The sequence below is a fragment of the Archocentrus centrarchus genome, chromosome 3 (assembly GCF_007364275.1).
Source record: "Archocentrus centrarchus isolate MPI-CPG fArcCen1 chromosome 3, fArcCen1, whole genome shotgun sequence".
In the NCBI taxonomy this organism is placed as follows: Eukaryota; Metazoa; Chordata; class Actinopteri; order Cichliformes; family Cichlidae; genus Archocentrus; species Archocentrus centrarchus.
The window spans coordinates 33,534,371-33,561,731 of NC_044348.1; the positions used below are offsets into that span (position 1 = coordinate 33,534,371).

Here is a 27,361-nt window from a genome sequence, read left to right on the forward strand (position 1 = left end):
TTAAATTCTAAATGCTTTTAAGCAGTATCACTGAGAAGTTCTAACATTCTTTCCTGTTTACCTGTTACCTTGTCTTAAGTGCCATTTATGCTGAATCATGAAGGAAAATGCCACATTGTGTGTGTGTGTGTGTGTGTGTGTGTGTGTGTGTGTGTGTGTGTAACAAGTCTGCAGTGGATGCTTCATATTATGCTAAGTGTACTAACAGATGCAGAGGATATTAGTACACCTTTTTGTTCATGTTACAGTGCCTAGTTATCCTAAATGCCTTGGTGTATCTGCAGAGGTTTATGGTACCTGTTCTAAAGCTGTCAGGCTGCCTTTGCTCCTTTCTCTGTGCTCTGTCCTGCATAGCTGCTTGTTGGTAAGTCTTTGTATGAACTCAAATGTCAATAAAAAGGAATAAAACAGAAGGGGAAGATAAAATTCTTTAATTCTCTCTGTGGTTCCAGTTACCTGACAGGTAGGGAATGTGTGGAATGAAGTTTGACCACACACACTGGTGAACGTTTAGCACAGGATCACATGACATCCTAATCCACTGAAACTGAAAAGAAACGCCATGTGGTTAAATTTTACCCACTGATATTTTCTCCACCCATAGTCTGTGTGAGCCCTGCAAAGATAAAATTCTCTCCCGGTTTATTTTAGATACTGCAGGAAGCAATGTGTTGACTTTTGTCACTATTTGTAGACATTTCCTAAAGCAGTAAAGTGTTTTTTTCTTTAGCTGAAATATGAGTACAAGAGGGCAAAGAATACACCTTGTTTTTCCCGTTTATTACAATAACTGCTTTTGATATCTGAAAGAAATCTGGTTACAATTATATGTTTGCGGAGTATAGAATTCTATTTTGATGTAATTATTAAATTAAGCTGCTTTTGCTTTGCTTCAAGTGACAAGTACGTAGGCGATAGTTGACCCACTTGTAATTTTAGCGGAGGAGTTGCTCAACACCCTGTTCTGTTATTTAAAAGAGTAAATATTCGTTAAACGGTTTAATTAAACGGGATAACATCGTCCCCTGTTGGCCGAGCTGCCAGTTGGTAGGGACGTCGTTGCTAGGTAAATGAAAACAGTCTCTCATTGGCTTTTGCCTTCGAATGTAGCCAATCAGCGCTACTTTTGTAACGCGGTTCCTTCTTATGGTGAAGCGTCTGGATACCAGGAAAACGCAAGCAGCCAGCGTGTTGCATTTAGTTAGCTTATGTATTTTTGTCGATGGTTTTCGGGTCGACAGAGGACATGTAGACGTTTGTAAGGCTATTTGATTGAAAGGATGCGTGGCAACGGCATTAAATAACATTAAGTTTCATAGTGAACGGCGACGGTAACACATATTTCCAGTATGTTAAAATTCAGCTTTAGGAGGGAGAAAGACAAGGAGTTTGTAAGTTTCGCATCTTTTATGAGCGATATTAACCTTTTTTTGTTTGTCTGAGTCTTTTTTTGTTGTTGTTGTTGTTGCTTCTTTTTAAGGTCTTTGACATTGAAACCACGTTAAATTGATAGCTTGGCTTACTTAACAATAGCAGAAGTTCAGTATTTCTGAAAATACTGCAGCTAAATTTTGGTAATTCCAAATCAGTATTTTAGACATCTTGTGGACTACTTTTTAAGAGACTTTGAGTTTATTGTGCTTTAGCATTTCCTCTGGTGTTACCTGTAAAATAAGTAAAAATTTAAGGCTGAATGTTGATGCTGTTGTTTCTTCATTAGCTGAACACTTCACTGTTCATCATGTGGTCCTGCTGTGATTCTGTAATAATCCACTCTAATCTTTTCCCTGCTCTCCATCCTGCGCAGCCTCTGTGTTTTTCCCCTCAGTTTGAGTGTCATTTTATAAAAACCTTCCTGAAGCATTATGTCTGTGTGTCTCTCGAACCCTTTCTGTGTGTTGTGTAGAAGCATATAGCTCATGGTTTGATCCCTGCTGCTTCCATTGCTCCAAAGCCAGCTGTACCTCGTACCCCTCCCCCACGCAGCCCAAACCCCTCACCTGAGAGACCCAGGTACCTAACACTCTATTCATCACCCATAACCTCAATCATCCTTTCATGTTTCATGTTTCTCCTAAAACGTCTGTTTAACCCACATTTTCATGTTTGTTAGAGTTGTCATTGTTAGAGGTTATTTACCTAAATGTTGCACATTTCCCCCCAAATTTGAGGGTCAGTTCTGTTTTTCCTCATGTGAGGCTTCATTTGTTTTTGTGTCTGTTATTGCAAAAACAAATGAAGCCTCTACTTTGTGTAGAGATGGAGCATGGGTAAAGAACCCATGTAAATTTTGTGCAGTAGAGCACTGGCTTTGGCTGATGATCTGCTCTCCTTGTGCCCTTGTTGTTTCCATGAATGATGTATTTGTTGATAATCATCATCATCCAATCTCAATACAGTAAAAAATTCTGTATGACTCTTAAATTTGGATGCAATACTTGCCATGCATTTCTTTGACATTTCTGTTACACGTAGTGCCCCATAAAGCATGTTTCTATCTACAGGTCAGCCTTAGCAGCAGCCATTTTATCATCTTCACTCACGGGACAGACATGGGCCATCCCTCCTGCCAGGCCGAGGTCTTTATCCGAGAGTGGCCAGTCAGAGTCCTTCATATCTGAGCCAAACATCAGCACAGCACTTTACACCAGGTAGCCACCATATGGCAAAAGCAACAGTGTTATCTCAAGATTTTTTGTCACCACCAGTGTGTCAGAAAGAAGAAAACTGGTTATGTGAATTATGCCTTCTTAAAATAAATAAATAAAATTAATGAATGAGTTAGTAGTTAAAGCATTGTTTGACAAATTCTGTGATCTCTGGCAGGAATTTTAAGATCTAACGAGCTGTTAATAAAAGTGGGGCTTGACCTCGATAAGCCTTGATAAAGCAGACAGATATCATGTCTGCACTTTAGTTAGCCAACTCTGTTGGGTTTAAATATTACATTCTTTTCAGGCTCTTCAGCACCACACTGTCATAGTTTACTGAGACACTTGAATATGACCTAATTATTGGGGTTAATGACCAGTGTTCCTCACATAAAAAAAAGGTAAATGTGTGTGATGGAATAAATTTGTCCCTCTGCTGAGATACATCTCATTTTCTTCCGCTGGTACACGTTTACCTTCTGCAGAGACAGATGGTCAGAAGATTTGGTTAGCCGGCCTCGTCTGTCCTCCCCTGACCAGTCAGAGGGGGAGCTGGAAGACAAGGAAGAGGAAGTGGAGAATGAAGAGGACGGGGAGGAACATGTCTACCAAACTCTGGACAGAAGGCAGAATTCTTCACTCACAGAATCTGTCTACGCCCTGCCACTAAAAGCTAAGGTGAGGAACTACACAAAGAGCTGGTATTATGTGCATGAAGGTTTTGTTATATACTTTAATGCAGATTGTAAAAAATGCACTGATAATAGAGCCTGTAAGAGTCGATTACTGGTCATAAGACTAGCGGCTAAATGGGTGGGTGTGGCCAGTAGACCTTTTTTTTTATGACTGAGATCTCAGGATGATACTGTGAGAACAGCACAGGTGTAATTACTAGGTGTAACCCTAATAGTGGCATGTGTTACATTTAGTTCCAGGAGTCTGTTCCAGAGGGCAAAGTTATTAAAATCTCAAAATAACTTTAATCTTGATTAATCCTAAAATGGGAAACTTTTCAGGTCCAGAACAGCTAATCAGAATATTCCCCCTGTGCGAATGTTCACAGAGAGCTAAATGTGTCTGCGTGTGATGGAAAAAAACATCATCACAGGACTCTATCGCCACGATTCACGTTGGCAAGAAGTGAAAAAAGAACAGAGCCTCCATTTTAACCCAGAGCTGTCGTGAATATGTGTGCCAGTGCAGACTCCGACATTGTGCTAAAACTATCCATTTATAGTGTCGTCTGCACACTCATAATTTTTTCTTAAAGGTGATAAAACTGGAATCCCGCTGATATCCCTCCATATATTCCATTAATTTTTTTGAATGTGTTTATTCATCAGTTTGTCTTCATCTGTAACAGATGAATACGAGTTCTTAGATTACCAACAAAATGCAGCAAAAAATGACTGAATATGACATCATGGATTATCAGATAAGCTTACTTATGAACTTAGAATGTTTAGTTGAAAAGACAAAGGTTTAAAGTGACTCTAATAAAATAATTATATTTTGCTCAACTTGCTCAATTTGTGGCTATATGACAGCAATTTTTGATCAGTCTGGTCACAATATGACAACTGACTGGTAATTTCTTAGTATTTTATACATCTAAAGTTTCACCCAGTGAGCTTTATTTAAGCAGTAACTGTTTTAGTGGTGCGTAACTGGTTGACACCCTGAGATCTACTTTAATGTCCATAGAGTTGCTATGTTATTAAAAACATGAAATACTGTGTGTACGTGTCTGCAAATGGAAATTAGATTGTTGCCAAATCTGGTAGAAAGTGATCTTGTTTTTCTCTTATGAAATCAATGTTTTGTGCGTGATCCCTGACAAATACAGAATAAAACAAAATAAGAAAGGATATCTAATTATGGCCAGAGAATAAATATACAATTTCCAGAGACTGCTGTCTGTTCTTAATATGAAGATAGTTATTGGTTATTAAACAGATATCTAACTGGAATGTCTCTAAAGACTTCAAAGGCTCCACATGAATTCTGATATGACCTTTTTTTTTTTATTGTGTAAACAGTATGAATAAGAAAATGAAACCGTGTATCAGAAAGCTCCTCCAGGCTCAGCAGGAGGGCGATGTCAGCAAAAATCTCTGCCAGGGAGCAGGTCAGGTTCACAGAGTCGTTAGTAACTGAATTGAAGTTATCTTTGTCTTTAAAGGCCAGAGTTTCCCTCATCTCTGAGTTCTCTCTGAACCTATTGGAAGAGACCTCAGGGCTTTGTTTGCATGCTGGAATGGGTTTGTGAGACATTATAATTTTGATGATATGACAACTCAGAAGATGTGTTGTTAAAAAGTGTATTGTGTGTGTGTGTGTGTGTGCATGTGTGCATGTGTACTGAGTGAGTGTAATTATTCCTAAACATATTAAATAGGTTTTATTCTGTCTGGAGTGTTTCAGTATTGTAATCCCAGTCTGATCCAGTGGGAGGCGCAGTTGTACTCAGAATAAATGCTGCTGTTGCTGCTTAGTGCTAACTGGGGACATGGACTTACATGGTTTTACTTAATCTGTCAGCACTTATTCAGCTCAGTAGTCGTATTTGAGGACTTGGCTTATAGTGTGTGCAGATATCCTTTTTCTTAGTACTTGTACTACTTCAAATGGCCTTGAAAACTGTCTTTGTAGTTGTGATTGGTGGTAGTCACTGACTGCGGGACATCTGTAGTAGGAGCTTTTTCCAGTCTTGGTTTTAGCTGCACACAGTTAATTCTGTTCTGTGGTGCACATTTATCTGTAATTTCTCTTGTGAGTTATCTTCTTAATCCCCTTTGTGATTATATCCCCAATGTCTCCTTTTACAGACCCCTGGGAATGGGCTCCATCACGTTCTTGTTCTGTACTTGGGTAGCTCACCTGTAAAGGTCCCAGTGGGCTCTATTTCCCCCGTCGGTTGTCCTTCCAGGCTACGGCAGAGTCAGACTCTCTGTTATGACAGCCACAAGTCAAAGTGACATAGGACATGATGGTTCATTATGTCCCATATGATCCAGTAGTTTTACACAATGATGTAACACCTCTGCCTCTTCGTTGGCAGTCTTCATCTTTTGCTTTCTTTATGATTCAGTGTGTGGACATTGTGTTTGTTTCTAAATAAATTATTATTCTTTATTTTCCTTCAACACTGCAGCACTAGCCACTGAATTTATATCACAGCTGTGGCGTTAAATAAATTGTCTTCCCATTTTTCCTCATGCTTCTGTTTCAGCTACATGTCCTCTCTACACTCACTGACCAATAATTCCTTCATATTGTTTTCTAGGAACAGTACAGTTCAATATATATACCGATAAGATATTATCAAAGACCATAAACAAACTGGTCCAGGCTGCAGGGATTTAGTAATTTGTTTGAGAAGACTTACTGTACTAACTGCCACTTTATGTATTTTGCCTCTCTGTCTTCAAGTCTCCGACACCCCAGCCAAGTCAGAGGTCTCACAGAGGAGAGCCTTCTCCAGGTACTGACTTCACACCAATGCCAATAAGTGTATGAGCACCATAATAATAATAAAGAAGAAGCAGCTACTTTCAGCTGCTCCTTTGCCACAGCGGGTAGCGCCGCATGTTTGATGAAGAATAAGCAAACTGATTTTAAAATGTTCTCCTCCGCATAGCAAAATTACAGCTACACCACATTCTTGACTGTTTTTGCCAGAAAGGTAGAGCTCTTATTCAACTGACATTTAGTTTCATAACAGCCATAAGGTAACCTCATATCATTAGAGCTAAATGGAAAGCCTCATTATAGTTGTTATTAACAGCGCTACCCTCGGGCTTTTGGTGGTGGTAAATTAAAATGTTCTGTCTGTCTCTAAAATGCTCCGACTTTAATAACTAAAGTGGAGACATAATATCTGTCTGCTCTGTAACACGTTCAAGCTTTGCAGAAATTACACTTTTACATAACAGTTCGTTGGTGAAATTGGATTTTACTATAATAAAACCCTTAGAAATCAGTGTTCCTCGTGCATTTGAATTTATTTAATGATGGTTCGCATTTCACAGATTTCACTGAGGAGAGCAGTGGTCAATCTCCAGAACCCAAAGAGAAGAAAATGTCTGTGAGGACGAGTCCTGAAAACTGGAGACATGATGTTCCATGTAGATGTGGGTATTAAAGTAACCTGCTGTGTGCCTGCTTGTTGTTTCTATATTGCTTTTTTCTTTTGATGAAAAATTAATAAATATTTGTATATTAAACATTAAAGGGTCATCTCACTGTTTGCCTTTCCCTTCATGTCCTCTAATCCACCCCATGAAGGGTGCATGTCATGCATGTTAGCAAACGAGATATTACCTAAGTATGATTAGTTTGTGCCTCCATCATATCACTGTTTGCTGGGGGGTTACTGTGCAGGTTACCTGCTGCTTATGATTGGCTGTTCTGCGCTCTATATGTGCACAAGAGGGGAATTGTTGTGTAGATGGATTGTGAAATCTTTTACCATGTATGCACGACACTTATCGTTGTACCAATATAGTATTAATAAAAATATTTTCTATAGTATATTCAAATGAATTATTGTAGAAAGCATGTACTATAATGTTCTATAATGCCTGTTCGTACATTGTGTTCTGATTAATGGCTTGAGCAGAATTCAAGGTGAAATGCCACCTAAAATTATTATTCTCTGCGTGACATTGACTTTTTGTTGTTTTTTCATTTCTTCATTCAAGCACATTTCGTTTGAAACACACTCCCTGCTCCCTGTCTGCAGATTTAAAGAGTAGATTCTCTCATCTGTTCCTCATCCCTTTCCTTCTTCGCTGAATTATGTTACAGTTTTAGGGTTTGTCTGTCTGTGTCTGTTTTCTGTCTCTCCTGTAACAAAAAGCAACACCAAAATGACATTGCCAATACAGTACATGCTTTCTATCCATTTATATATTTTATTCTATTTAGAAAAAAGTATTTTTCTCGTCTGTTTCAGCAACGCCAGCCATGCTAATTGCTGACCACCCCAGGCAAGCAAGCCAAGCCAAAAGCCCCAAACACCTCACCGAACTGCCTCCAGAACCCAGCAGTAAATACGGTGAAGTGCGGAAGAAGGTAGTGAGGGACCGTCGGGAAAAGAACACAAGGATGGTAGACAAAGAAAAGCTACTAGAGGAGAGACTGCAGCGCCTGGAACGGGAGATCCGTGACAGCAAAGGCTTCTCAAACCAGAGGTGCTCTGCAGGTAGAGTGGAGGAGCCACTGGAGCTACACTGCACTTATGGAGACAATGAGTGAAGGGAAGTAGGGAAAAGATGAGGTGGAAGAAGGAGTAACAGGGGAAATGAAATAGAGGTAAATGAGACAGAAAGGAAAATTAAGCTGTGAGTTACAGCAGATGGATGAATTATGAAGTATGAAGAGGGAACTGGAGATAGTGCTGAGGGTAGAAATGGCACTGATCATTGGACTCCACAGCATGTCCTCAGCATGAAGAGAAGAAGAGGGAGTAATGAAAAGAAACAAGAAAGCACTTAGTTGGTACTCAGGCAGACCACATGTAGAGTCAAACCCATGTTGAGGAATGACCTCAATGGGCTGGCTTTCATTAGCCTGTCACTTCTTTGTCCTGAAAGATACATATAAAGCATTGCTTTTGTTTTATAAAGCATCAAGCCTTCAAATTTCTGACTTTTTGTTTTGATGGATTGCTTTGCCATCTGAAAACTGGCTTGAAACGACTTATTATGTTAAATATTCATAACCCAATATGCTTTGATTGCAGGCAGCCAAGCGGAGCTTCAGACTTTGAGGCAGCATGCTCAGGAGCTGGTAGATGAAAACGATGCCCTCAAATTGACAGTCCACCGTCTGAATGTGGAGCTGAGCCACTACCAGGCGCGCTTCAGACCGCTGTCCAAAGAGGAGGTATAGCAAGCTCAAGATAAGAGAGTATTTCACTGAAGAATAAGGGACTTAATGAGTATTAATGCACCATCTATAGTGCTAAAAAATGATGAGTCATTCTTAACCTAATTCCCAAACTGAATAAGACTCCATGGAACCTGACTGTTGCCCCACTGGAATAGTTATAGGCTTGCAGCTTGCTTGAGAGAAATCTGGGAAATGGTACTGCAGATAATGCCAACCAGCTCAGTTTAAACAACTCCTATTAGGGAGCTGCAGAGAGAACCTTTTCACTCAGTCAGTCTGTCTCCTAAGTTACCATATTTAACTTAAATCAGATACATGTGTTCTCCGGTTTTATCCTCATTTGCTCTATCAGCAGGTCAAATTATAGGCAGTTTTTTTTCTGTTTAATAACTGCCTTCCTTAAACGAATTTCCTCAGATTTTGTAGTGAATCAATACAATCAGTATATCAGTACATCTCTTTATTTTCAAAGCTTCATAACTGAGCTTTTAAGATACACATCCACCTTTGATCCAAAGCCCTGCTGAATGAAGTAAGGTTTTATTTTTGTCAGTCCTTCCATCTGATTTGTTGAACCAAAAGAGTTTCTTGTTACTGTCTGTGGCAGTCTCTCCGGTACAGTCTGTCCACATTATTGTAGGTTTAACGCTGCGGGAGAAAGCCAGCCTTTTGGTTTTAATCATGACTACCTCATGCTGTGTTTTCACACCAGGGGATCGCCTGCTCTCATCACTACCCGCTCGCTGCCTCTGCGGCTGCATGTCTCTGCAGAGGCTCATTACTGACGACTGAAGTGTGGCTGGAAAGAAAAAGATAAAGGAAAAAGAATTTTACAGGGGCGTAATGCAGTTATAAGAGATTGGATGAGTCCTAATCAGTTTAATTGGTTCAGTTAAAATGATCTGCTTTTATATTACATTGTCTATAGCAGACTGTGAGGGGCTCTGCTGTTTTATGCTGTTGAAGGCATTTTGTTGGTATGTTACATGCCCAGAGGTACAGTACTGATCAATAGAAAGTTGCTCTGATTGATTGTCTTTATCCTATAATGAAACATGTCCATCCTGATGAGAGATGTCTCTCTTTCAGTGCCACATTGCCACCATTCAGCCCATTCTGATATATTTAACTTATCTATGTGAAGGACTGCACTTATGACCTGTTAACTGTGGCTGCAGTGTTGGGATAAAAGCTCATTTTATTTATTTATTTTTTCCCCTTTCTCACTTCTTACTCATCTAGCACTCCAAAGTAGGCGGCCTACCAAACACGGGGTCTCCTCCTCCATGGATGGTAAGTATGAATGTATAACAAAACGGTACACTTTTATTAAGCAGATTAATTTGGCTGATCTTTTTTACTGTCTCGTGAAATGGATGTAAAATGTGAAATCCCAGGTTTTCAGTCTGCTGACAGTTGGTCCGGTAGCGTGCATAATCTTGCCCAAAACTGACTAAAATTTGCACATGAAAGAGATCGTGCATTATCTCTCAAATGACTATATCTGAATACCACATTGTCCATTATCTGTGCACAGTGACCAGAAACCAGAATAGAACAAGAAAATAAAGCTAATTTGCACCTGGTATTATCAATCCACTGTCACTGTTTGGATGAAAAGCCATTTTTCCTCCGTGAAATAAACTCTATAAAGAGGAAAAGATTCGTGGTGCTGATGCTGTGCTTAATTTAAATAATTTCTCTTTGTCCGTTTTCATAGGTTGACATGAAGCATTTATCTCCTCTGCTGCTGGCTTATGAAGACAGGATGAATGAGAAAGATGCACTTCTCCAAATCACTGAGGTAAAGTGTTTCATCTGCGTTTGTGTGAGTTTGAATCAATCATATTTTAAATCTTCTTTGTGGAGAATTGGTGATGCAATATCAGAGGCGGGAGCAGTTAACTAATATTTGATGCGCCACTTTGTATTTATGCAGTTCATGGGATGCAAACCTGCATTAAACTTAGTGGACAGATGGCATTAGTCAGGGTGCTAGCAGGATCTTATTAGACGAGGTTAACATTTAGCCATGCAAACAACAGCAGTCAAAACAAAATCATATTTTGTTCTTATGGTAATGTGCTGTTGAGGGAGTCGGTGCTGCATTTATGATGCTTACACCTGTCTGTACATGCAGCTGTGAATAAATGAAAGTCATAACTGCAGAGAGAACAATGACTGTATGTTAATACATGTGTTGTAAAGATGTAAATTAGTGTAATAAAACATGGTTCTTGCCAGTGAGCAGGTTTCTGTGCCCCCAGGCGATCCAGTTCCATAATAAAGGGACTTGGAACAGTTTCACTGGGGAAAGTGAGACCAGACTTATGTAGTGGGTATAACACTAACAGGACAGCTGCTGCGCCCAGTCGAAGTCTCGGTCAAGGATGGTCTCTATCTAGGGGTACCTTTAAGCCTTGGCTCAGAGGTGGTAGTACAGCAGGAGATGCATTTATATTTGTTTTGGTTTATGTCCTTGAAATCATAGGTCTTTGTGTAATTTGTCTGCTACAGGAAGACATGAAGAAGTTGCGTGTTCAATTAGAGGAAACCATCAAGGAAAATGAGAAACTCCAGGATGAAATTACCAAGATTGGAGCGGTCAGTCAGAAGGACTGGTAAGAAAAGACGTACGGTCTTTGTGTATGTGGGTTGTTTCAACACTGTGTGAACTTGCTTGACCATCATCACTCGTTCTCCTGATGTAATGAAAATGAAATGCCTCTTTTTTTTTTTTCCTTTCTGCTTCACTGCTGACCTGTTTTTGGGTCTGTTACTAAACATGATACTGCATTTAAAGAAAAAAGCTAAACCTTTGTGTTTTGTCCTTCTGTACACCCCCACCGCTGCTGCTCTGTCTTTTAGAATCATTCAAGCATGTAATGCTGCTGACACTGATTCCAAACAGCTCTGAGAACTGAAATTATTACATTGACTTTATGTGAACCAACAGAAATTTCAAAAGTTCTTCATGTATGTCATTAATGTCATAGACGTGATTTCTTGATTACTCATACATGTTGATACTCAATATATTTGTAGTTAAAATCCATTTTTATGATCCATGGCTGAGGTAACACTTCCAATTCATTTGAAGGCCAACAGTTGTCGGTAATCATGTCAACTCGTTTATTTAGCATTTTAAAAAATGAATTTACGTTTTAAAGTATAGATCATATTATTGAAATTACATGTGCTGTTCAGAGTGTTGAGATTTGTTCATATATAGTGGATCTCAACACTCTCCACTCTGTTACATATTCCATATTGTTAGTCAGGACATGTGGATACTTCTTTAAGACTCGCTGCCCACACCCCCACAGCTTATCCATGAAACAGCTGTGCTGGTTTGAAATTGCTGATTGTTTGATCTCAACCAGTCAGGTGCAGCATGTGTGTTGTGAGTTGTGTGGGTCACAGCATTTAGACCATTTACCTTGTGTCTGTTTGCAGCCTTCCAGGATTGTTGTTCCCTTTCTTTGCTTTCTGTGTTCTTCAAACGTGACTCTCTGGCTGTGATTACACTGATTCCCTGCTGTAATGCAGACATAAATGTTGGCCAGAGTGGGTGAGAATTTCTCCAGAACCGGTGTCTCTGTCAGCAGCATATTACTTGTGAGCTGTGGGCTGACATCTAGCTGATGCAAATCAGCTTCTGTCCACTGTGTGTGAAAAGGGAAAGAAAAGAAAGAGGAAAACACAGTGGGCTCACTCTCTTCTGCTCACTCAGAGCAGTACATGTGCCGGGGCTACTGAACATTGAACTTGGTGGTAGACACCATGTCGAGAGGGGGTCTGACCTCTGCCCTTCCACAGGAAAGTGGAAGGGCAGAGGTCGACCTTTTCACATCCAGGGAGTCGACACACTGCCATCTGTTCTTCTCACTGCAGAACAATCCAGACAATCCACCTCAGGGGTGGAACGCTGTAGTGCACCCTTGGCCCCAGACTCTCCTCTGTGCCTTTCACTCCATTCAGTCAACTTGCTGCAGGTTTTTGCCAGTAGGATTGGGGGGGGGGGTTATCCTCTGGCCTAACTCTGCAACCCAAGGCGCTATCTGAGTTCCACCTGTCCCAATATGTTGAGCTAAGGTGACTTCCCACTACTGGCTTAGACAAGCAGGTAGCTCTGCTCCAGGCTGCTCTGTGCCATGTCTTGCCAGGTATCAGCAGAGTCAGGTGCACTCAGACCATTAGGAAGACTGACCAGCTCTTTGTCTGCTTTAACCCTGCAGTTTTGGGCAGACTCTTGTCTAAGCCCAGGCTGTCCCACTGGGGTGTAGACATCATTAAGCAGGGGTATGCATTTTCAGGCACTCTCCTGCCATCCAGAGCATGGGCCCTCTCAACCCAAAGCGTGGCTACTTAATGGACTTTATGGAGGGTTGCTTCCCTCTTAGCCATTTGTGCAGCTCTGACGTGGTCACCTGGGTCCACGTTTTCCAGATTCTATGGTCTTAACGTGGTAGCCAGTCCCTCTTTTGGAGAGCAGGTGCTGGGTGTGTCTCGGCAGTATCCGACTGGTAATTGTCTTCGTGGTCGACCTAGCATCTTGGATACTCCATTTAGAGCCCCCCCCCGGTCTGATAACTGCTCTTTGTTAAATTAGCAAGTATGTGATGTGCTGATTTAGCATGGCCATAATCTCTCTCCCCCTCTTTCTTTCTCTTTACAGCCATCAACTTCAACAGCAGGCCTTTCTGGTTCTGCAGGAGAATCAGGTTCTCATTGATCAGCTCGAGGCTCAGCATGCTGAGGCCAAGGCGACTCACAGCAAACACAACTCGGAAGGTATTTGGTGAAATACTGAAAGACATCTGAAAGTCAAAAGATTTAATGCAGATCTATGCAGGTGCATCAATTTCAGAGTTAAGGCTCTAAAAGTATAACTTAAAAGATATAGTGTCTGTTTTTTTTTTTTGTTTTTTTTTTATGCCTTTTTTGAAAGGGACAACAGGAAGTGAGAGGGGAGAGAGGTCTTAGCCCTGCAGCATGTAGGACACATGCTCTAAAGATGTTTTTGAGCTTCGTTCTCATGACTGTCAAGTTTCCTCTTTTCAGAAGAAGTCTGAACATCTGCCTCATGTGATGGTGGTGTCTGTGTTAGGAGACTATAGTTTATGTCTTGTGTGAAACCATGAGACTTCATTTTGTGTTGTTTTCACCTACTGTGTGATACTGTAGGCTTTTAGGTATTACTTTTGGACATTTTTGTTGGCCCTTTGATCTGATCAAAATACCAAAAGGTTAGGCATAGGAGGAGATCATTGTTCAAAGGAGCCTTAAACAACATTAACTTAATCTTCATTTTTTTCATTTTGCCAGGCTGAGCCCTGCCTCAAGAATATGCACCCCTAAAATGTACACATTCACAATTTTACTGTCATCTTTGTAAAAGTGTTACATTCTGCCCTGTGGGGGGGTGGAAAAGACAACTGCTCAAGTGGCATGCGAGGAGAAAACAAAAGAATAAATCTGAAGGGCTGAAGGCACTTAAAATTTTTAAACTTACATTTACTGTCCTCTCTTCCTTATTTCTGTTTTGCTGTGGTTACATTTGATATTTTTAATACTCTCGTTTTCTTCTCCTCTCTTTCTTGTCTCCGTAGTGACCAAAGTGTCTAAGCAACTGATGTTATTAGAGGTGGAAAACAAGCGTTTGCAAGAGGACCTGGAAGAAAGCAGGAGGGAGGTGCAGAAAAATATGAAAGAGCTTCAAGTTCTGCAGGCCCGCCTAAAGGATGCCGTCACCTGGGACGAGCACTGCAGCATTGCTGGGAAACTCAGACGGTACCTCTACAATCTCATGTGTTATTAAACAAAGATGAATTAATAAGTATTACAGCCACTGCGTTGTTTTGAAGAGAGAGCAAGAAACTGTAGACTGAACAGTTTATATTAGCAAGCATTGCGCATTCTTGCTACATGTTTGTTAGGTAAGGCTGTGGAGAAAGCTTTGTTTACTATTATTATTTCAGTTTGCAGCTGATTTGTAGCATTGAAAAGTGGAGCAAAACAAAAATTACGACAAGAGCAGCACCTGAAGCACTTTTCAGCACAGTAGAAAGGACAGATGGGGTGTGATGAATAAATGTATGCGACACGGCGTCATCACGGCCCCTGGGATTTAAAAGAAAACTCATATTTCCACAAATGAATCAAAAATAAATTGCATAAGGATGGAAATTAGCAGGACTATTAAATCTAAAACAAATATCTGTAGGTTGTATGTTGGAGCGTTACATTACAGCTTTAACAGTAGATGCTGGCACACATTGTGACATAATTCTGTAAACTCTTCACTCAGACAACTGGAGCTACAGGAAATCAGAAATAAGAGTGAAATGGACAAATTGCTTCTGAGAGTGTCTAACCTGCAGGAGGAGAACAGGATTGTGGCTCTGGACAAAGCCCACCTGACTGCAAAAATAAAGGCAACAGAGGCTGAGCTGGAGCTCTCCAGACAAGCAAGCAGGTAGTAAATATACAGTGTTCTTTGTCTGCTGTTATCTCACACAGGAAACCTGGTGCACACCAGTGAGACACAGTTCTTGGAAGGTTTTCAGCACTGCTTGAGCCATTAATGCAAAAGAATATTATTATTACTTAAACAGCTGGTGTAGCCAATTCCATTTTTTCCATTTTGAAACGCTTTTGTGCAAAAGACAGGCAGCATGTGGATCTGTTGGAAGAAAAACTGGCATGAAGACTGGTACATGTATGAGTAATATAATGTAGAATCAGTAATAGTTATTTATAGCTGGGGCAGCTGAAAAAAAGCTCATAATAACTTTTCAACATATTGAAATTTAGGTGGTCTGGGAGTATACTTAGAGCCCTGCACTGCCTCTGAGCTCTTAGTTATGATTTTCAAAAATGACTCTCATCTGGGAAAGTCTGGCTGATATCCTATGTTAGGCGCACAGCCAGCATGCTTGTCTGGTGGATCGACGGGAGAGCTTTCTATTTTCATATAGTGGTCCTTTTTTCTTTTCCAGATTTCTGCCCACTGCTGCAACTGGTGATTCATTCCTTTATTGTTTTTGTCTAGGGTTTCATGGCCCAGCGTCAAATCTGCTAAAAAAAAACACACACACACACACACACACAAAAATTGCTTAACTAGAGGTGAGATTCAATTTAGTGCCATCTTCCCAGGTTGTAGGAAACCAGCAGAGTGCTCAGTAAAGACTTGGATAACTCTTTTTTTGGAGGTGGGGATAATCACACCTGCTTATCTCAGGTTTAAAAAAATGTGCTCAGTCAACCTGAAAAGTACAGAAAAGACAAAGAAAATCCTCAAAGTCTTAGTACTTGGTGTGTGATCTTACTTTATAGACAGAAGCTGAACTATGTACCAGTGCTAGTTTCTCTCAATATGAAGTGTGATGTTTGTCACAAGGTGTTTAATAACCAACATTTTCCCCCACCTTGTGCAGATGGTGTGATCTCAAGTATCATCCAGCAAACTTATTGTCCATCTTGTGTTTTCAACCCATCCATCTGCCGCTTTTCCTCTTAACCCCTGCTCCTTTCCTTTTACCACCTTTCCCCCCAAACCTCCTCCCTTTCCCACTCCATACTCTCCCTTTCTGTCCTCTCCTTCTTTTCTCTGTTTTTGTTCCTCCTTTGATTTTCTTTTACCCAATCCCTTCCTCACTCACTTATCTTTTCATCAATTAGGAAGGCTGAAAGAAGAATGAGTGCGTTGGAGCGACAAAAGGAAGAGTGTGTGTTGAAGGAGGAAAAGACACGGCATTACCTCGGTGCTGTCATTTCTGTGGCAGAACACATTTCCCAGGAGAGAGACCGACTGTTACACACGGTACAGCCGATACTACTGTAGAAAGATTTTGTACCACATCCTGCAGTTGTTACATGCAGAAACACGAGAGTCTTGGAATTAAATAGTTTAATGGTTTTAATGATTTAATAGTATTCATTGTTCACAGGTACTAATTAAGCTATTTGTGCTAATGCCAGCTTAGGTGGTTGTTAACAGACAATTGAACCAAAATGACAACAAAATTGAGAAGGTGAAGCTCGAAGGCAGTGCATTTGGCATTCCATAAGGGTTACAACAGGTCTGAAGGCAGGTGGGATTTAGGATTTTAAAACTAAAGACACCCAAAAACTGGCAGGTACAAATCAGTCAAATGCTACAGTGCCACGGAAACACAGATGATTTAACGAATTTGCCAGATAAAGCTGAAGCTCACATGTATGTGGGTGCTTGTAAGTTTATAAGAGCAGCTGTGTGGCATGATGCTGATGACAGTGTATTAAACCAGAAGAATCTGAGGGAACTTTTTCAGTACCTAACAGGGAATGCCCTCTGAAGGACAGGTGATAAAGGTGTTCACAGCAGGCATGTTAGCAAGCAACAAACAACTGCATACATTTAGGTGAGTGAAACTGAGCCATCATTAAAAAAAAGTCATATTTTTCCTCCAGATATAAAGAGCAAGTGTAAATATTGTAGGTAGTAACAACTATGTTATGCACAGTATTTAATTATAATCTCAGTGATCACAGACAAAGAATGAGTCAAGGGGCTTAGTTAAATAAAAGTCTATAATACTGTATAATACTCTGTATAATACTCTATAATACTGCCATAGCTAAATGTCTAGAGGGTGAACAAAAACCCATCATGTGTAGAGGGTCACAGTGACTTTTTTTTAAAGCTTACAGGAAGTGATTTATTTGGATTTTATGGGCATTATTTCATGAAGCATTGCGATTACATTTGTCATGTGAGCAGTAGAAATGTTTCTAAATCCAGAATTAAGGATAACTTATTGACCGATTATCTTTTTTTAATTATAGTTGCCTTCATTGTTTGGCTCTGTGTTTATTTGTGTCACTTAGCTGTAAAATTCACAAGATTATTGCAAAGTTAAAGTTTTATGGTTACATTTTTTTGTGTGTGTCTTTTGGAGTTGAAAAGAGCCACAACCAACCACTTATTACAATTTGAGTACAACTGGCATGTTGGTGCCTTAGCTGACGCTGACCTTTTATGAAATCTTATTTAACAACAGCAGTCTTTTTTATCCAGCTATCATATTTTACAGTACAGCTCTGTAGATTGTTGAAGTTAGGCAGTGTTTGTGCCTCACTCATTTGGCTGCACAGGATTCCTGTAAATTGGCAACAGTTTGACGTCTTTCATTCCTTTATCCAATTCTCCCATAATCCCTCACTTCCTTTATCCAATTGTGCATTCTGCCCTCCCTCTGTGCTCCTTTTTTAGCTCAGTAACCCACCATCTTCCCCGTCTACCTCCCTAGGCATCATCTCTTCAACAGGAAAAGCAGAGATTCATCAGCAGGCTTCTCAGTGGCACAGTTCGATTTGGAAAACTGCAAGAAGAAGTCAAAGTAAGTTTGTTTATTCAAATGTCACTTTTACACTGCAATCAGTTCCCCTGAAAGCCCTTTTTTTTTCATGTCAGTGCTTTAGAAAAGTCAAACCGAGCTCACTGGCGGGTTTGGTTTGTCTATAAAATATCTGCACATGTGATTAAGGAGGCAGAAATCTTGTAATTAATTCCCTGAAGCTGCACTGCTACATGGCAGGTAGGTTAATTTGATCTTAACCTCTGATGCCTGCTAAAATTGTGAATTACACATTTGCTTCATGTAGTGCTTCAGCTGATCAGACTGAAACAGAACAGTCCTCATGTCTGGTGTCTATTGATCAGCCCACTCTACTGGAATTGATAAACCACCTGCTTGTTAGTCTCCACTATGCAGAAAGCATAAAGTGATGAACAGTTGTGTCTCGCAGATTGCCTTCTCTCATGCTGACTTCAGTGGGTCTCTTGGACTTAATCTTCTAATTTTTAAGAGAGCATTCATTAGCACTGTGCACTGTAAGCATGTTGCATGTAAAGAAAACACCAGGATAAAGATAATGATCAGAAGTTATAACAGGTGCTGTTTGTGTTCTATGACTTTGGTCCTCTGACACGACTGCTATATGTTATTAATATTCATGCTGTCAGTTACTTTCTGTTTGTATGTGCTAATCACTGCTGTAAGTTTATGGGCTACATGTGGACAGAATTAAGACTGTATACAAAACAGACAGCAGTTTAAAGTGAAGAAATGATTACAGTTGGCGTTACATAACTGTTATATAACAGTTGGCATCATAAACAGAAAGATCAGATTCAGGTGGGCAGTCAGGTAAAGTGTGGCGGGAACGCTGAAAATTGTAGCAACTGAGCACAAATGAAGTAAAACTTATCTAAGTAGACTTAAATCAAAACGTTACCATTTAGTGCAGCATCTGGATGAACTGCAAAAAGGGCCGAATTGAATTTCAATTTTAATTACATTTGGCTTGAGATTAAATTATTCCATTTTGCATTTTCCTGCACTGCCTTTCAGCACGTCACTTTCATCTACTTTCATTCACTCACCAACAGGCCCTGGCTTCTTTAGTTCAGTCCAACATTACTTATTTGTTTCATTTTTTCAGTTGGCTTATATTTAGAGTTCAATTAAACTTAATTAAAGTTTAATCCAAAAGACGAGGCTTTATTTTTCAGGGCAGTGGAGTACGGGCAGAAAAGTAAAGATAGAGCAAGGAGCAATGATGTGATTATGATTGTTTCCAAAGTCATGCAGCCCTAGTGGTTGCATGACCTCTTTTTTTCTCCTTGTCTATTCTTAGGCAAAACCACACTGATCCCACCGATTCCCACAGAAATAAAATGGAGTAAATCACCATGACAGTGTTTTCTGCAGATATGAATCTTTCCATTGTGGTTGACAGTTGCCCTGCACTGTCATCTATTGTTCAGTTGTACATCCTTCTTTCTTAACTGTTTATTATGATGAAAAAAACATGACAGCTTTAGCTTTAGTGCCTTGCTCAGGGGCCAGTGGTATGTGTGTTCTGTCAGCAGCTCTTGTCAGCAGCAAGGTAAAAACATCTCAGAGGGTCTAACAATTTTATTAGTGTCTCTATAGCAACAGCTCAGAGAGCAAGATGTGTGTGTGTGTGTGTGTGTGTGTGTGTGTGTGTGTGTGTGTGTGTGTGTGTGTGTGTGTGTGTGTGTGTGTGTGTGTGAGAATCTCATAGGTGGTGATTAAACCATGAAAAAAGGAGAGCTGTAAATGTTGTGGTAAACAACATTTTTCCTCTCATTTCCTGGTAGTGAAACAAAAAAAATGACCCAACACATGAAGGCGGATTTCCACCGCAGAAGGTTTGTTGTGGTTCCACAGCAGGGATTGTCTTCAGCACACAGATGGGTTACAAAATGAAAGGAAGAATCAACATAAACTCTTGATAAAGTATCAACACTTGGCCAATACCTGCTGCAAGAAGAGCCCTAATGCACCTTGGCACTGATTCCCAAAGTCTCTGAAATTCTGCTGAAACAAATTCCAGTGGAACATTATTCCTCTCAAAGCTGATCACGGTAGAGAAAGGTTTCTAACATAAGTATTATCAAAAGTATGGACCGTATTATTAGTATTATTACTTTTGGTCCATATCGCCCAGCCCTACTTGTCAACACCGAACTATTCACAGCAGTTTTTGATTTTTCAGAAGCCTCAGTTACAGAGAAATTAAATAATGGAAATATTTGGTGTGATGTTGACCTGTTATTGTAAATAATGCTTCATCACAAATAGCGAGTTACTCAGATTCACAACATAATAAAGCAACTCCCATGTCAGGCAGGAAGGTGGCGGGGAAATACAGTGCACTCTAAAAGTATGTTCATAGTTGAGGAAAAGTTTATTTTTTTTATGTTTTAGTTTAAGTATTTGGTAGCAAAAATTAAGTGCTGCATGAAAACAGCAGTTATAATCTTTGGTTATTTAACATGCACTTGCATTTTTGCTATTTCACAGAAAAAATGGAGTTGCAATGATTGCCCCTCTTTCAGGTGTACAGTGGTTAGTTAAATGTATACATTTAATGACTGTCAGATCTTTCCTTTGCATCTTTTTGGTTTGTAGCGCACAGAAGTATAGTATGTATCCAACCTTATTTCTCTGTCTTTTAGTGGCTCTGTAGGGCTTACACATAAAGACCTAGGAAACCGACTATGACAGAAAAAGACCTCATCTATAAGGGGGAATAACAGTCACTGGGAACCATAGCAGAGGAAATGGATCCATTTGGTAAAGCAGTGTAGAAAGCTGATAGACTTCAGAATAAACACAGGGCAGGTCCTCCTATGGAACAAACTGCAGTTGATGACAGAAAAATGCTGAAAGCAGTCACTGATATCACCACCAGTTTGAGACTGGCTAGTATCACAATCTGCAGCTCAATCTGCAAGTTTAATGAAGTAATAAAATGTTTGGTTACTTAACATAATTCCTGGTTATTTGATAATAGAGTGAGGTGTGGGAATCGCCTTGGTGTGACCAACTACAGAAGCTCCAGTGACACCACGTCTGTTCGTGACCGACCTGTCAAGCCATGCTCAGGGCCCTGCCCCTCCTACTAATATGGCTGACCAGCCCCTCTGTACTCATTCTAAGTAGATTTCTTTCTGTACCCAAGCAAGGAGGGAAGTGCTGGTGAAACCCCTCACTCTGTTATCAAAGAACCAGAGGTTACGTTGAATAACCTGGCATTCTTTTTCTAATATTGCTCGGTGTTTCACTGTGAGAGATGTAGTTCTCTCCTGGATTGTGTCACCCCTCCTGAAGCTAAGCTCCAGCACTCCTCGGGATCTCGGGCTGGATCTAAGGCACTAGATTCCAACACTGCCTGAGCCAGGGATGACTGTGCAACATCCAGCCTATAAAAGTGCACAAATGCGTGTAAATATCCTGGACTGACACACTTCTGAACGAAGCCCAGGATGTGGCCATACCCCTAGTAGAATGAGCTTGGAGCTCTGATGGGCCCTGGAGCTCTTACAGTTACAGGCCAAAGCTATGGCCTCTACAATCCAGTGAGATATCCTCTGACAGGACAAAGGCCTGGCCTTGTGAGGGGAGGCCCAGGAAACAAACAGCAGATCTTATTTTGTGAATAATCTCTGAGCAATGGGCTCCCTGTGAACAGAAGACCCACTCCCCTGTTCAAAATACCTGGCATGTTGAAGGAGGAGGAATCTCCACACAGCCTGTGTAGCTGCAGGAAACGAGTACCACCCTAGCGGCTGGTATAAGCAACTACCGTGGAGTTGTCTGTTTTCACTAAAACACGTTGACCCCAGAGATATAGCAGAAAATGCTGTAATGCTAAGAGCACTACTTGGAGCTCCAGCACATTTATGTGAGCCTGTGCCAGCCTCTGGGACCAAACGCCTTTTGCTACCCTGCCCATCATAGTTGTGCTCCACCCTGACAGGAGTGCGTCTGCGGTCAGGATCACCCTGGATGAGACCGCCCCCAAGGATACTCCTGCAGTGAGAAATGCTGGGTTCCTCCATGACTGAAGAGCTGCCGTGTTATTTTTACACTACGACTGAGATAGTGGCAAAGGCCCAGATTCAGGGGCTGGATCCTTTTGAAGGCCGATTACAAAACAGCGAGGCAACAAGATGTCCAAATTTGAAGGCTCCTCCAAACGCAGCGGACAGATGCGTCCTTCTTTTCAGACATTTGAAGGATCAATCTAGTGGATCCTTCATGGCCCACACTATCCCGTGATTCATGGCATGTTGGTGGTTGTAAAATATTTTTTTGGAAAAAAATAGCAGACAGTTCAAGTGAGCCGGTCAAGGAATAAGCTTTTAAAAGTAAGTACTGGGTTTTATCTCATTCAAATATCCAGCGGTACAAATGTTAAAATAACAAAGAATCTTGAAACATTAAGTTCAGCAAAATTTCTGCTAAGTTACATAATTTTAGTGATTCGAGTCACTACTTAACACCGGTCAGGTCCCTCGTGCTTTTAAAAACTCTATTTAAAAACCTCGGCAGTATTAAAACTGACTTTGATGTTTCAGAGTTTTCACTCAGTTTATGTCATGTTTAAGGTCCTGTACAAATGCAGTTAGTTTGGTTATTTTGCTGCTGGAGCTCTGTCTGTTTGGCAGTGTGAAGCCAAAAGTTAACCGTTTTAGGAAGAAACAAGCAGAGAGTTCACTTTTCACATGGACCAAACATTTGGCCAGTGTACTGTGGGAAGACAGCAGTTAGTTTGTAATATTGCAACTTTGTGCTGATGTTTACAATTAAATTAGATCCCTAATAATAAGATAAGCAGTAAATGGAAATATGCTCCTTCTGTCTCTGTCAAAGCCAGCTCTTGGCACCTGGTAGGGTTGTGAGTTAGATTCTCTGGGTAAGCAGAGATTCAAAGCTCTTCCTTCTTGCTTTCTGCGAGTGCCTGTCTCTCATTTTCAGAGACCCTTGGTAAGGTAAGTAAGCTGCGTCCATGACTTCAGCCTTCTGAGCATCCCCCAAGCCTGGCAGATTCTCACACCTGAGACTGCAAGGCCCATTACATGCCCATAACCTTGGACTGCTCCCCTTGAGGAGCGTAGGATGAGATTGTTGACCACACAAATTTCATTGCAGAAGACCGGGTTTGGAGACCCTGAGTAAAACTGACAACCAGTGTTTTCCAAAATCTTTGCCTGATATGCAGTGCGACTGTATAAAGGGAACATACTGACTGTGTTGCATACTTGTGCATCCTTTGCTAAAGAGAGGCAATAGATGCAGTGAGGCAATCTATCTTACTGGGCAGACATATGTTAGAAGAAGCTGAAATCAACCTGTGATTAGGGTGAAGGTGATAAGCCACTGAAGGATCAAACGCTGAGGGTTCGGTCAGCCTCAGCTCACCCATTCCTTGAATCTCCAGTGTAGAGCAGCCCTTGGGGGGAACTTGCTATTGAAAGGGCTTGACGAGTAGCGGCTAATTTCATTAATGCAAGCAGTGATAGCTGGCAATTAAAGGCTGGTGGGAGCCTTCAATCAGCATTCTGGGCTGTTGGCCATGGGATTCCTAGCTTGGCAGCTGCCCCTTTGCATACCTCATGCTGTGCAAGTTGTTGTCCACTGCGGGTACAGATTTGGCCCCACTTGGAGGCTTGGACTGCTGGGCAGAAAAGGTGGAGTCCCCCATGCCCTCTAGGTCAAAAAGGTCATTGAGAATTAAAGTGTGTCCAAATTCAGAGGCTGCAGCCCCCAAAGGATGCAGCCTATGTAGGTGTACAAAGACTGTGAAAGCTGGAAGCGAGTGGCCATGAAATAAGAAATCTAGCCATCGTATCTGCATCACCAGTTATTCCCGCCCTTACCTCAGCGTAGCTCCTGTCACCTAGCAACCATGACAGTGCAAAAGACAGCTGAAAAAGGAGCCTTCAAATTTAGACAGCCGTCGTAGCCTCGCCGTGTTGTAATAGGCCTTCAAATGCAGCCTGAATTTGGACACAGCTATAATACGGAGAGGCTGGTCGGCCGTGTTAAAATGAGGGACGGGGCCCTGAGCATGGCTCCACAGGTCTTTCACGGACAGACATGGTGTTATTGGAGCTTTTGTAGTTGCTCACACCAAATCGATTCCCATAGTGAAACACCGAGCGAAGTTAGAAAAGAACCAGAATTTCTCAAAGTGATGTAACGCCAAAAATGCTGAGAAAAACAAACTGCGTGTGATCCAAACATTCCACCTCATTGGTTAAATATGAAGGAACTAATGAAATGGTCTGGGCATGCTCTGTATGGCTCTAACACAGGGGTGGGCTATTCATTTTCTCAAGAGGGCACATGAGAAACTGGGACTGTTCTGGAGGGCCGCACCAATAAGCTGAACTCAGTTCTGCTCAGTATTAATTTTAACTCTTTACAAGCTTATTGCTGCAGCCCTTCACAACAGTCCCAGTTTCACATGTGGCCCATTGGGAGAATTAAATGCCCACACCTGCTGTAACAGACAATGGTAGCAACAGAATAAATTCAGACGTGTACACAAATTTTTTTTGTTTGGCTATGCATGGTACAATTCTGCCAGTCTAATTTAGTGGACCTTGCTAAAAAGAAAGTGACCCTAAGCACACTGCCTGTGCAGCCAAAGCTTTATCAGTGACAGCCAAGCCCGTCGCTAGATTTAAAGCCTGTTGAGCTGAAAAGAAGGTTGAAGGCAGACATCCCCTCTAACAAAGATCAGCTGAAGGCTGCTGATTCGAAGCATTTCCACAGATGATAATAAAGCTTATCTCAGTGGTCTGCAGACTTCATGTTCTAATTTCTTCATAGGGCTATGAAGATTTATGACTGTTATTTTTTAAATAAGAAAATGTGTCTGTATATATAAAAAGCATGAAATAAAAGTTAAAAGCTAGTTTCTATCTCACTCGTATTTTAGTCTCAAATGCAAGAGCAAAAAACTAAAAAACAAAAATAAACAAATACACAGTAAATAGAATGGAAAAATAGAAAATAATATTCCCATACATTTCTCAAGGTTATGCTGAAGAATTTTCACTGCTGTCAAAGGAAAAAAAAAAAATCCACCGTTGTTAAAATGACTGGATAAATCAAACCTTTGAAGTTATCTGCTTCAGATGATAAGATGGTTTGGTGCACATAAACAAGACATAACTTCTCAGAATTGGAAAACATCTATGCAAAGATGTGTAACAGGGAAAAAAGCAGACAAAAACAGCAGTGTTTATGGGAATGAATGATGCTTGTCCCCAATAAAATCACTTGAGTCTCGAGTACCAGGCAGCACCTAAGCTTTAGGACCTGACCTCAACTCTGCATCAAATGTTGTCAAATAAAACCTCAGCATGACTTAATGAAGTTTCAGTTTTCAGTTCTTCAGAAGGTACGAGGAGTCCACAAAAAGGTTGCTGCACTTCTCTGAGCATTTCCACCAGCGTTACCTTTTTAAAGCCCAGTGGTTATTTTTCATGAAAAACATCAAAATGGAATTGTGGATGTTATTCCTTTCCCCTCAGCTTTTTACCTGCTAAATTCCCGTTTGTTCGTGATTTCATTGCAGCTTATGGGGACTTACTCTCAAAGCAGAGTTATTGAATAGGTAATTACTGATTGAGATCAGAAAGTTTTTCTATCACCAACTCTCAGTATTAATGCAAACTTGAAATACTACCAGAGTCCAACAGTTGCTTTATTTTTAGTGACAGGCTCTAGCTCTGTGATTACTGTCAGCCTGCGGTGACTGCAACATGTGCTGCCACCTAATGAGTTGAAAAAATAGGGATCTCGCATTAAATGTGTGCTATAAGGAGAAAGCAGATTGTGACCTACATTATTCATATGTAATTAAAATTCATGCTCCTCCATCTCCTGGATACACCTGAAAATGTTAAATATTTTAGTGAGTGCATGTTTAAATATAGCCGGGTCACAGGTCTGACCCATTCTGCTTGACGTCAGTGTGAGATGACTTTTTTTCTCCTTTATTATTCTCCTGCACTCCCCCCGCCTTTACAACAGCAGTCACTCTAAATAATAGGATCACATAGGATATTTATTTCTTCTACCCTCTTGTTAAGTTGACCTTTGACCCTCCTCGTTATTGTGCTTACTGTGCAAGAATGGCCTGACTGATCTCAATTTGGCTAATTGTGTTTGACAGCTGAAAACCAGAAACCACAGACTATGTTAATTAGTGCAATTTTCAAAGCAAGAGAAACAGTTGCTAAGGAGAATAATGACAGCGAGCTCATTGGATTACACACACAGAGTTTTCTCATACTGAAGGTTGTCCTATATTTTTAGCAATTTGATATTTTTTCCGACATAAGGAAGGAGAGTTGTTTGTTTTTTTAAATGGACGCTGTCACTCAGCTCAGGCAGACTCTGAAAGGCAGAGTCCTTTTAGATGTGTTGTTGTACAACAAGCAGGACAAGCATGCCACTGACATGAAATCTGTCATCTGACCTGCTGCTGATATCTGTCAGCACCAATATCTCAGTTTCTTCTGAATGTCAGCTACTCATTTAAGAACTGTTTCTTCTTTTATGTCTGTGTCCAGATAATCGTAGCTCATCAAGTCTAAACAAATTGTAGCTTATTTACTGCGTATCTTTGGGGAAAAATAGTATACCACTTAAAAAGAAGAGAGTAGAAATCTATCATGCTCAGACAGCTCTATTCAAAATGAAAGAAATTGTCCTATTTTCTCTTTGAGTATCACTTTCTTATGGGCAGTAATCTTGTTTTGTGAGTCCCCCTTGGACGTAATCTTGGTAAATTGAGTTTAGAGTGTGTAGAAATCATCTTAAAGATTAAAATTCCCACTTCTAGGAACACAGCTGTCTTTTGTGAAATCACAAATAAGCTCTTGTCTTTATGATTTTATTGGTTTGAAGCATGACAGCAGCATCTTGTCTCTCTGAGCTTGATGAGAAGTCTCACAAAAATCAGACAGGAGGCAGCAGGGGTGAAAGTATGCACACAAGCAACCTATAGAAGAAAATAGTTCCATTTATTTCATTGCCTAGTAGCATCTATCATAAGCAGAAAGGTGGGAAATCATAAAAGAAAAGTGTACAGCAACAGAGAGGGAAGTACTGACTGAAGCAGCTGACAAAGGAAATCCAAGAAATAGAAACATAGAGGCCTGAACAGCAGAAAATCATCAGGACGTACATCACAGAGAAAAGGTTTATCACTCAAATCAATTGTAAATGCTACATCTGCAGTTTGATGAAATGTATCATTACCTGACTTTAATCATTGGATATATGAAAAATAATCTTTCCAGGTCCCTCAGTTATCAACATTTTAACAGAAAAGGTTCTAAATTTACTCCTAAGAGTAAAGCAGAGCCTGGTTTGGAGTCTGTGGTACTCTCACACTCATGAAGCATCAGTCACAGAATGAAATGCCCCTATAAA

General features: G+C 40.6%; 1 protein-coding gene across 1 annotated transcript in view; it reads left to right on the forward strand.

Annotated features, from left to right (window-relative positions):
• Positions 1 to 1,138: 1,138 nt before the first annotated feature.
• cep89 (centrosomal protein 89) overlaps positions 1,139 to 27,361 on the forward strand; it is a 54,950-nt gene continuing 28,727 nt past the window's right edge. The window contains exons 1-16 of the mRNA XM_030725699.1: positions 1,139 to 1,391; positions 1,907 to 2,013; positions 2,505 to 2,651; positions 3,137 to 3,329; positions 6,084 to 6,135; positions 6,683 to 6,784; positions 7,609 to 7,857; positions 8,398 to 8,540; positions 9,789 to 9,839; positions 10,267 to 10,350; positions 11,064 to 11,167; positions 13,225 to 13,340; positions 14,159 to 14,339; positions 14,857 to 15,024; positions 16,233 to 16,374; positions 17,843 to 17,932. Of these exons, the coding sequence (XP_030581559.1) occupies positions 1,350 to 1,391; positions 1,907 to 2,013; positions 2,505 to 2,651; positions 3,137 to 3,329; positions 6,084 to 6,135; positions 6,683 to 6,784; positions 7,609 to 7,857; positions 8,398 to 8,540; positions 9,789 to 9,839; positions 10,267 to 10,350; positions 11,064 to 11,167; positions 13,225 to 13,340; positions 14,159 to 14,339; positions 14,857 to 15,024; positions 16,233 to 16,374; positions 17,843 to 17,932 (1,971 nt within the window). The 5' untranslated portion in view covers positions 1,139 to 1,349. The remainder of the gene's footprint in view (positions 1,392 to 1,906; positions 2,014 to 2,504; positions 2,652 to 3,136; positions 3,330 to 6,083; positions 6,136 to 6,682; positions 6,785 to 7,608; positions 7,858 to 8,397; positions 8,541 to 9,788; positions 9,840 to 10,266; positions 10,351 to 11,063; positions 11,168 to 13,224; positions 13,341 to 14,158; positions 14,340 to 14,856; positions 15,025 to 16,232; positions 16,375 to 17,842; positions 17,933 to 27,361) is intronic.